The 10577-nt window shown below is 53.6% G+C and overlaps 2 protein-coding genes across 2 annotated transcripts; both read left to right on the top strand.

Annotated features, from left to right (window-relative positions):
• Positions 1 to 939, top strand: LOC101545356 (olfactory receptor 7A10-like). Its single transcript, XM_004619530.2, has one exon. The coding sequence runs from the start codon at positions 1 to 3 to the stop codon at positions 937 to 939; it is 939 nt and encodes a 312-aa protein (XP_004619587.2).
• Positions 940 to 7065: 6126 nt separating this feature from the next.
• On the top strand, positions 7066 to 10406 carry LOC101545616 (olfactory receptor 7A17-like). The gene has a single exon (XM_055129406.1). It carries the CDS (start codon positions 8336 to 8338, stop codon positions 9272 to 9274), a length of 939 nt encoding a protein of 312 aa, XP_054985381.1. The 5' UTR covers positions 7066 to 8335; the 3' UTR covers positions 9275 to 10406.
• The last annotated feature ends 171 nt before the right edge of the window (positions 10407 to 10577 follow it).

The raw sequence follows: 10577 nt of genomic DNA, 5'->3' as shown, positions 1-10577 counted from the left end.
ATGGCTGCTGACAACGGCACGGGCATCGCAACCTTCATCCTTCTGGGACTTTCCGAAGACTTGGACCTGCAGCCCCTGCTGTTCGGCCTCTTCCTCTACATGTACGTGGTCTGCGTCACGGGCAACCTGCTCATCATCGCGGCCATCCTCTCGGACCCGCACCTGCACACGCCCATGTACTTCTTCCTCTCCAACCTGTCCCTCACCGACATCTGCTTCACCTCCACCACCGTCCCCAAGATGCTGGCCAACCTCCAGACGCACGACAGGACCATCAGCTACGAGGGCTGCCTCACGCAGATGTTCTTCTTCATGATCTTCGCGGGTCTCGATGACCTGCTGCTGACCATCATGGCCTATGACCGCTTCGTGGCCATCTGCCACCCCCTGCACTACATGGTCATCATGAACCCCCGGCTCTGCGGCTTGCTGCTGCTGGGCTGCTGGCTCGTCTGTCTGCTCTACTCTTTCCTGCAGAGCTTGCTGGTGCTCCGGGTCGCTTTCTGCGGGGACGTGGAAATCCCGCATTTCTTCTGCGAGCTCGCCCAGCTCCTCAGGTTGGCCTGCAACGACACCCTTGCCAATAACATCGTGCAGTATTTCGTCACCGGCCTGCTGGGCGTCATCCCCCTGATCGGCATCCTCTACTCTTACACGAAAATCATCTCCTCTATCCTGGGCATCGCCTCGGCCCGGGGCAAGTACAAAGCCTTCTCCACCTGCAGCTCCCACCTGTCCATCATCTCCCTGTTCTACGGTGCTGGCCTGGGCGTCTACCTCACATCCGGGGCGGCCCACCCGTCCAGAAAGGGGTCGGTGGCCTCGGTGATGTACACGGTGGTCGCCCCCATGCTGAACCCCTTCATCTACAGCCTGAGGAACCGGGACATGAAGGGGGCCCTGAGGAGACTCTTCTGCAGAGGGGCTGGGGCCCAATGATGAGGGGAGAGGGGACGATTGCAGGGCATGGGGGAAGGTGGGGCTGCTGGACGGTGACCCGGAAGCGCTCATCACTGGCTGCTGGACGTGCAACCCGGAAGCACTCATCATTTCCTTCCGGGGGGAAGCAACTGGCTTCCTGACCGCGTGAGGGCAGCTCTGTGCCAGGAATTTCGCTCTCTCCTGAGGAAAGGAAATGGACCAACTTTAGCTGCTCCTGCTCGTGCTCTCTTTCAAGGGGACAGACTTGTCTCAGCAGCGGGGGAGGCGAAAGCAAGCACTGGAAGAGATGGGCAGACAAGGCGATCAGAGGGACATACAAGCTATTTATTTGCACGTGGCTTTGGTTCTTTTCAGGGGGGTCCGCACCTGGCCGTGCTGGGGCTGGACCCCAGGGATCCTTCTGCAGTCCAAGAAAGGGTCTTGGAGCATCCCCAGCCCTGCTCGTATCTCTGTGCCCTCCCAGTTCCGTCTTGGCTCTGAGACTCGGGTTGATGCCTTATCCGGGTCTTTTCCCAGCGTGGAAGCCGTAGTCAGAAATGATCTCCCGAGTCCCATCCAATTTTATTACTGTGCTTATTCTTATTTCATTTTTTTTACATCTTATTTTACATTTATTTTCATGAAGACACCATGATTTTCAAAGGTGTTCATAGGAGAGTGTTTTAGGCAGGCTGTTTCAACACCATCCCAGCACCCATGGCCCCTTCCCCTCCCTAGTGTCCCCAGGTTCCCTCCCACCCCCCAGCCTGCCTCCTTAGCAGGCATATAACAGTTCATTTCCTATTACTTGCTTTAACAACGCTCGAAGGAATTAGCCCTATACAACCCATCCAAATTTACTGTCTCCCTCCCTCCCTCCTTCCCTCCCTCCTTCCCTCCCTCCTCCCCTCCCTCCCTCTCTTCCTCCCTCCCTTTCTCCCTCCCTCCCTCCCTCCCTTTCTCCCTCCCTCTCCCTCTTCCTTCCTTCCTTTCTTCCTTCCTTCCTTCCTTCCTTCCTTCCTTCCTTCCTTCCTTCCTTCCTTCCTTCCTTCCTTCCTTCCTTCCTTCCTTCCTTCCTTCCTTCCTTCCTTCCCTCCCTTCCCTCCCTTCTTCTCTCCTCCTCTTTCTTTCTCTCCTCTTTGCAACACCTGGTGGTGCTCAGGGCTTATTCCTGGCTCCGCACTCAGGGATCACTCCTGCTGTTACTCAATGGACACTGTCGGGGTACTGGGGATTGAAACCAGGTCACCGCATGCAAGCCAAATGTCACCCCTCCTCCTGTACTATCTCTCTAGCCCTGAACCTTTTTTTAGGGGTGACGTTGGTTACTTACCCTGAGGACTTTGATAAGCAACTTTATTCGGAAACTCATCATCATTTCTAATGGAAGGAGTTGAAAACGTGCCTAACCCACGTGAGCCAGCAGACTTGAAATAAAAACCAAACCCGGCCACTTTCTGTCTCCTGTCCTGCTCTCCTAACCCCCACCCCCAGCAGATCTTTACACCCCTCCTGCCTTCCCGGGAGTCTGTCCTCAGGAACAAGGCCGTGTCTCTGGGGTGGAGCACATTCCTTGCATGTGTGACACCGTGGGGTCCCCTCCCTGCTATGCAAGTGAGGCCTCAAATCTATCTACTAGTCCATCAAAGTGATTTTTTTCTTTCTCCCCGTCTGTCTCTTTTGCCTTGCTCCCACCCCAAATCCCATCTCATTGAGAACCCTTGATCTATCACCAAATCCCAAAACTTTGTTCTCATTGGACCAACTGTCCATTCCCTCGTGAGGTTTTTTTATCCTCCACGTTGGGAGGACTGAGCGATTTTATTTTCCCAAGAGGGGCATTCGGCAGAACCATAAAATGCCAACCAACGTTCTACCATCTGTGAATCAGAGCCTCGGCTGTCTGCTGGTCCATGGACCAGAAGTTCTAACCCAGGCAATATAGACCAGCTCTTTTCAACCCGTCCACACCTGCTGGCCAGCACCGATACTCCACAGATGGGCAGTTGCAAATCACTGATGAATATTTTAGTCATGTTACTGTAGTCACATCTGACTCACGACCCGCTCCAGGGCCCCCTAAATGAATGTGGAGTGTGACAAAAATAACTGACCACAAAGTTCCTGAAGAGCACGGACCCCAAATTAATTTGAACCCTAGAGGGTCATATACCCGAGAACTTTTGTCAGCTCTTGTTTACAGTCCTGTCCAGCCATGTCACCCATGTTGCATTTTGTGGATGCAAAGGGGTCGTGTGCAAGAAAGCCCTGGCCAAACACAAGGAAAATATCATGTCTAAGTCTGAGAGTTCATAGACCCAGAGTTAATACAGCAGGGCTGCAGCCGTGCATGTGGCCAACCTAGGTGGGATCACTGACGTCTCTTACGGTCCCCTATGCCAGGAGCCAGAAGTAAGTCCTGAGCACAGAGACAATAGTAAACCCTGAGCACTGCCAGGGGAGCCCCCATCTGTAATAACAAAAAGAAATAAAAAAAAGAAAGCCAGGCATTTTCTAGCAACTTGGATGAGCAGAGGGTCAAGTGCAGGAGGCGGTCACCATCTGTGGCATCCCGAGGGACAGCCAAGGGCATGCACGGTTTCAGCAGATAAGAGTCCCAGATAAACGGCCCCAGATCTGCCTGTGAGGGCAGGACTGGGAGGCCCGGAAGAAGAACAACTGATTACATTGCCTGGAAATAACACGGGAGCTTAGGTGTTGGGTTGGAGCTCAGGGTTAGTGCTCAGGAGGCAACAGTCGACCATAAGCCCATAACTGTCAATCAACAAATAACAGCGAGAGGGGTGGGCTGGAAGGAGGGTCAGGCTGGAAGTGATGTAAGGGGCGGGTCCCGGGCTCCTTGGAAACCGTAACTTTGCCCATCAATACCAGGTACTCCAATACCATCATCGCCATATTACCTGAATTATCATAATTTTTTTATTTTTTAAAAAAGGGGTCCGAGGGGCTGGAGCAATAGCATAGCAGGTAGGGCATTTGCCTTGCACGTGGCCGACCCGAGTTCGATTCCCAGCATCCCATATGGTCCCCTGGGCACCGCCAGGAGTAATTCCTGAGTGCAAAGCCAGGAGTAACCCCTGTGCATCGCCTGGTGTGACCCAAAAAGCAAAAAAAAAATGGGGGGTCCAAGTGATACTACCTTGCTTTGCACGCAGCCAAGCTGGGCTTAATCTCCTGCATCCCTGATCCCCTGAGTCCATTAGGAGTGACCCCTGAGCACAGAGCCAGGAGTCAACTTTGAGCACCGCTGGGTGTGGCCCCCAAACTAAAAATAAATAAATAAAAATTATTTTAAAAGAAGACTTGGCTTAGACTACCAAGAAACATGTCCAAAGATATTTCTAAATCTTTAGAGGAGGGAGAGATCTGCAAAGCTGGTGAGATTTCCCTTCAGGGAGGTTGGCGTTGCTGGGGTGGGGGGCACACCAAAGGGACAGTGAGTTATGTTTTAGGGATAAAACGTCCCATGGAGTTTGGGACTGGTGGGGGCTGGTGCCAAAGATCCTGAGGAGGGAGGGGGAGACTGAGCGGCTCCCAGGGGCTGATCTGTGCCACGATCGCTCCCCTGAGCCTCCAAGTGGGGAACACGGCTCCCCAGAAACAACCCAAACAGCAATTTGCTTAATGAGAAGCGAGGGGATTTGGCCCTCCATCAAACCCCCTGAGCTCCTTTTCTCTGCCTCGCCTATCTTGGACCAGGAGGAGAGGCCCTGGGGGCCAGGCCCGCTGCATTCTAAGCGCCGCCTTCCTGCGCCCCTGTTCTTATCTGCCCTCCGTTGGGGACAGCCGAGATCGGAGGCCCCAGAAATCAGAAATCTCATTCTGATGCCCTAGTACGACCTTGGAGAGTGCTGTGGCCAAGAGGTAAGAGGGGGGGAATAACTTTTATTCACAGGCTTTCTGGGCATATAGATAGGGATGTCGAGAGAGGAAAGTACCTAAAATCCTAGTAAGAGCTGGGGCCGGGAAGGTGGTTCAGTGGTTAGAGCATTTGCTTCACCTGTGTGAGGCTGCTGGTTCCATCCCTGCCCTTGCAAACAAAACCAGATAAATACAGTGAGAGTCCCTGGCTCTGGCCAGGGCTGTCTGAGCTTCACTGTGCCTGTATTCTCTTCTCTCTGTCTCACTGACTTCCCTTGCTTCATTGTGTCCTGGCCGCCCCTCCCTCAGTCTTCCTGTTTGCACATTCCCCCACCTCCTTCCTCCCAGCTTTCCCTTCTAGAAGAATGTTTGTACCCTTGCCTCATCTCCCCTGTACTACCACTGAGCAACAGAGACGCCCACGTCGGGGCAACTACCTAGTAACTACCCCTTTTCTGGGAAAAGGGTGGGGGGCAGAATCCAGAGACCTCAATGGATCCATTTTAGTGTGGTCCTGGGGACAGTCAGATGGATCGTTGGGAGGAGGCTCTCATGACATGGGCATCCTGCCAGCCCCACACTGTTAGTCTGTGTCTGAGACTCAGGCTGCCCTCACTTTGTAGGAGCTGGTCCTCACTCCCAAATATCTGAAGGGTCATATTTTCTGGGCTCAGGCAAGGGAATAAAATCCTGTCTCCATCTGTACCGGGCTGGAACTCAGTCTGCCTCGGAGAAATGAATGTCTGAGGGGGCTGGAGCTATGGCACAGCGGGGAGCGCACTTGCCTTGCATACAACCGACCAGGGTTTGATCCCCGACATCCCTTATGATCCCCTGAGCATCACCAGGAGTAATTCCTGAGTGCAGAGCCACGAATCAGCCCAGGAAACTTTAATTCAGAGCTTTGAGAATTTACCCAAGGATGTCCCTGTTAGGGTAAAATACTCTTGATCAACTCCCATTTTGTTCCCAATTCACTGATGTCTGAACAAGACGAGTAATTTGCTGTCCCACCAATTGTGACATTTCCGTGCCTTAGCGGGGACATCCTTCAGTGCACGCTCCTTGCAGCGGGGATTGGTTGGCACCATGCACATGGGCCCTTGCAGATGGTCAGGGAGGAAAGAGAAGAATGTCTTTGGGGAGGGGGAGGGATGGGAGAGCAGGAGGGTGCTTGCCTTGCAGGCAGCCTACCCAGGCTCAATTCCCAGCATCCCTGGACAATCCCCTGAGCCCGGCCAGGAGTGATCCCTGAACACAGAGCCGGGAGTAAAGCCCTGAGCACAATAAGGTGTGACCCTCCCAGTGTGAGATGAACATTTGTGGGTAAGATTCCCATGGGAAGCTGATTCAGCGGGCGCGGCTCCCCCAGTTTGGGTGGGTCTTGTCTCATCAGCTGAAGGCCCGCATAGACCCAAAGGCTGAGCAGGGGACAGTCGCGCTGTGGGTCAGGAAACGGGTTTCTTCTCCGGCTGCCAGAGAGGAGTGACACCCCTGGGCTCCCCTAGTCTCAGATATTTGGGCTCAACCTGCGATAGCATGTTGGGTCCCCCAGGTCTCCTGAAGACCACCTACTTCTCTCCTGCTGTGTCTGTCCCAGGGTGAGGGGGAGGCCAGCCCATAGAATTGATCTCTTTCTGCTGGGAGGTGGGGGAAGGTTCTGGGTTCAGTGCCCAGCACTGCACAGTCCCCCAAGGACCACCGGATATGACCCCCGAACCAAAATCATAAGAAAATAAAAAATAATGTCTACACACACAACATCCTGTTCTTTCATTTCAGATATGGCCCCCAAAGCAATAATAAAATGAAAAATAAATGCGCACACACACATTCACAGACACACACATACAAACACACCCCCATCTCGCTTTTTCACTCCCTTTTGGTTTGGGGTCACCCTCAGCGGTGCTCAGGGTCTACTCCTTACTCAGGGGTCACTCCTAGTGGGCTGTGAGGACTCCATGGGATGCCAGGGAACAAAGCTGTGTGAGGCAAATGCCCTCTCTGCTGTACTATCACTCCAGCACCCTCTCCTGGTTTTCGTTTTTTTTTGGGGGGGTCACGCCCAGTGATGTTCAGGTGTCCCGTCCCTCGGGACCAAGTTATTCAGGGCCTGAAGAGGCGCTACCTGAAAGAGCAAGGGCGAGAAAGAAGAGGGAGACCAAGCAAGGAGATGTTGTCAAGGTCTCGTTTATTGAAGGCAGAAGCACAAAATATATAGGCTGTAGGGCAGGCAGGAACAGGGGTCCGGAGGGGGTCACGAGGGGTATTTGTGTAAGGGGACATAAGGGGCCAGAGCATGATTTGTCTGTGCTTTTTTTGTCCCCAGCACAGGATGTCTGTCTCTGTAACGGTTCAGCTATTATCTTGTGACGCATATATTTTCATAATATCCTGGTGGCTAATCTTTGTTTAGGGAATGGCCAAGTTTTCTTTCCCAAGGTTTCGGCCTCCAACACTCAGGGATTACTCCTGGTGGTGCTCAGAGGACCCTATACGATGCTGGAGATCGAACCCGGGTCGGGTGCATGCAACATGCAAGGCCAACGCTCTCCCCACAGGACTACTGCTCTGGCCCTTCCTGCTGTTTCTTTTTGGCCCGAGAACCCTGACTTATTTCTGTGGCTACTTCCCTTTGTTTTCATTTCTCAACTTCTTGCCTATGAAATGTCCAGACAATATTTTCCTGGGTAAGTCATTGGAGCCAGGAAATTGTCTCAAGATTCTGCTGAGTGGTCCAAGGGCATGGAAGCATCGTTGGGTTCTTAATGTCCCAGAAGCGGATGTCTACACATCCCCAGGGGTCTCAAGGAGACCAGCTACAGAAGTCAATTCTTTGGTTACACCTGGCAATGCTCAGGGCTGACTCCTGGCTCTGTGCTCAGGGATCCTTCTTGGCGGGGCTTAGGGGACCCTCTGGGGTGCCGGGGATCGAACTCAGCTCGCCCATGCACAAGGCAAACACCCTCCCCATTGTGCCATCTGGCCTTGGAGTATGGGGTCTTTCAGATGCAGGAACAGTAGCTGTCGGGGGTGGTGAGAGAGAGAGAAAGAGAGAGAGAGACAGAGACAGAGAGAGACAGAGAGAGGAGGGAGGAAGAGGGAGAGGGAGAGGGAAAGAATTTCTGAAGAGAGATTAAAACAAAAAAATCCTGCAAAGGAAATATAAACCCATAGATCAATATGGGGGCTGGAGTGATAGCACAGTAGGTAGGGCGTTTGCCTTGTACACGGCTGACCTGGGTTCGATTCCTCTGTCCATCTCGGAGAACCCAGCAAACTACAGAGAGTATCTTGCCCACATGGCAAAGCCTGGCAAGCTCCCTGTGGCGTATTTGATATGCCAAAAACAGTAACAACAAGTCTCACAATGGAGATGTTACTGGTGCCCGCTCAAGCAAATCGATGAGCAACGGGATGACAGTGATACAGTGCTACAGATAAATACAAGGCTTTAGGGGTTGCGGGGAGAAATTGCGTACATCCATCTCATCATCATCCTGCCTCATTCTTGCCTCCCACCAGTCCTATGGAAGCCGAGAATCACACGGGCACTGTAAAATTCATCCTTCTGGGACTTTCCGAAGACTCGGACCTGCAGCCCCTGCTGTTCGGCCTCTTCCTCTACATGTACGTGGTCTGCGTCACGGGCAACCTGCTCATCATCGCGGCCATCCTCTCGGACCCGCACCTGCACACGCCCATGTACTTCTTCCTCTCCAACCTGTCCCTCACCGACATCTGCTTCACCTCCACCACCGTCCCCAAGATGCTGGCCAACCTCCAGACGCACGACAGGACCATCAGCTACGAGGGCTGCCTCACGCAGATGTTCTTCTTCATGATCTTCGCGGGCCTCGATGACCTGCTGCTGACCATCATGGCCTATGACCGCTTCGTGGCCATCTGCCACCCCCTGCACTACACGGTCATCATGAACCCCCGGCTCTGCGGCCTGCTGCTGCTGGCCTCCTGGTTATTCTGCCTGGCCTACTTTATCTTCCAGAGCTTGCTGGCGCTCAGGCTGTCTTTCTGCAGAGACGTGGAAATCCCGCATTTCTTCTGCGAGCTCGCCCAGCTCCTCAAGTTGGCCTGCAATGACACCTTCATCAATGACATCGTGCAGTACTTCATCACGGGCCTCATGGGCATCATCCCCCTGATCGGCATCCTCTACTCTTACACGAAAATCATCTCCTCCATCCTGGGCATCGCCTCGGCCCAGGGCAAGTACAAAGCCTTCTCCACCTGCAGCTCCCACCTGTCCATCATCTCCCTGTTCTACGGTGCTGGCCTGGGCGTCTACCTCACGTCCGGGACGGCCCACCCGTCCAGAAAGGGGTCGGTGGCTTCGGTGATGTACACGGTGGTCACCCCCATGCTGAACCCCTTTATCTACAGCCTGAGGAACCGGGACATCAAGGGGGCCCTGCGGAAACTCTTCTGCAGAAGGGCTGGGGCCCAGTGATCGGGGCAGGTGGGATGATTGCAGGGCATGGGGGAAGGTGGTGGATGCGTGACCCGGAAGTGCTCATCTTTTCCTTCCGGGGGAGCAACTTCCAACCCCCAATTCCTGACCCCCGGGGCACACTTGAGCAGTGTGCCTGAAGATTTTCTCTCTGCTAAGGCAGAGGGCCTGACCTTTACATCAAAGGTCCAGGCCCCTGTGAGCCTGGAGTGGGGAACAAACCTGCCTGAGTAATGGTGGCAGCTGTGTGCAAGTTCTTGGTGTAACTCATTTGTCCGGGAGCCGGGAGGCAGGTGATGGTGTGTGCGGGGCTATGCGGTGTCTGGGACGGATCCCAGTTGTTCTGGTGCAAAGCCCCCCGGAGGCCCCTCCTCCGTCTTATTGGTGCTTCTTTATCCCGCCAAGCCTGTCCCTGCTCTCAGCCCCGTAGTGGCTGGTCCACGTTTTCTGAGGTCCGGAAACCATCACCCGGGTTTCCTCTCTGTGATTGCTGTCGACCACAATTTTATTTACTACGTGTTTTGCAAGGGGTGGGGGTATCTCAAAACCTGTGCTGAGGATTTGGAGAAGAAACAATCAGGAAACTCATTCTTTTTTTTGTATTTTTGTATTTTTGGTGCGACTCACACCCAGAGGTTCCCAGGGTTGAGTCCTGGCTTTGTGCTCAGGGATCACTCCTGGAGGGGCTCAGGGAACCCTATGAGGTGCTAGCTGCGAAACCTGGGTCAGCCGTGTCGTATACCCTGCCAGACTCTCTCCAGCCCAAAACTCACTGTAGTTCCTACAGTGAGAAAACCCTGGTTTGGGCCAATCCAGGTAAGACAGTGGCTAGGAAATAAACATTGAAAGGCAGAAGTGGAGGGTGCCTACCCTAGCCCCCACGGATAGGTCTGCACCTTCCTCAGCGACACTTCAGGGCCAGAGATGCTTCTCCGGAAGCCCTGCCACCCTCCGTCTATTGGGGTTCCCGACTCACTGCAAGGCCAATAGTTCTTCTCTTTTGGTTACAGGCCACACCAGCAGTGCCCAGAGGGCCTTATGTGGTTCTGGGGGGTCGAACCTGTCAGACGAGTGCAAGGCAAGTGCCACCCCCATTATACTATCATTCTGGTCCAAATCTTAAAAAAAAGGGTACTCCCACCAACCCCCAGCCCTGCCAGGAGTGATCCCTGAGTACCACTGGATGTAGCACCTCCCCCCCGCCCCCACAGTGTACTTATAATCTCGTATCTGATATGTAAAATTATAATACTCACAAATGCAGCAGAGCACAAATCTCTGATGATCAGGTGCACTGACATAA

This window comes from Sorex araneus, chromosome 2, assembly GCF_027595985.1.
Source record: "Sorex araneus isolate mSorAra2 chromosome 2, mSorAra2.pri, whole genome shotgun sequence".
Classification (NCBI taxonomy): Eukaryota; Metazoa; Chordata; class Mammalia; order Eulipotyphla; family Soricidae; genus Sorex; species Sorex araneus.
The sequence above is the reverse complement of the archived record's forward strand: the minus strand, read 5'-3'. Positions and strand labels throughout refer to the sequence as shown.

Coding starts and splice junctions, on each gene's coding strand:
- LOC101545356 (XM_004619530.2), top strand. CDS start 1: ATGGCTGCTGACAACGGCACGGGCATCGCAACCTTCATCCTTCTGGGA.
- LOC101545616 (XM_055129406.1), top strand. CDS start 8,336: ATGGAAGCCGAGAATCACACGGGCACTGTAAAATTCATCCTTCTGGGA.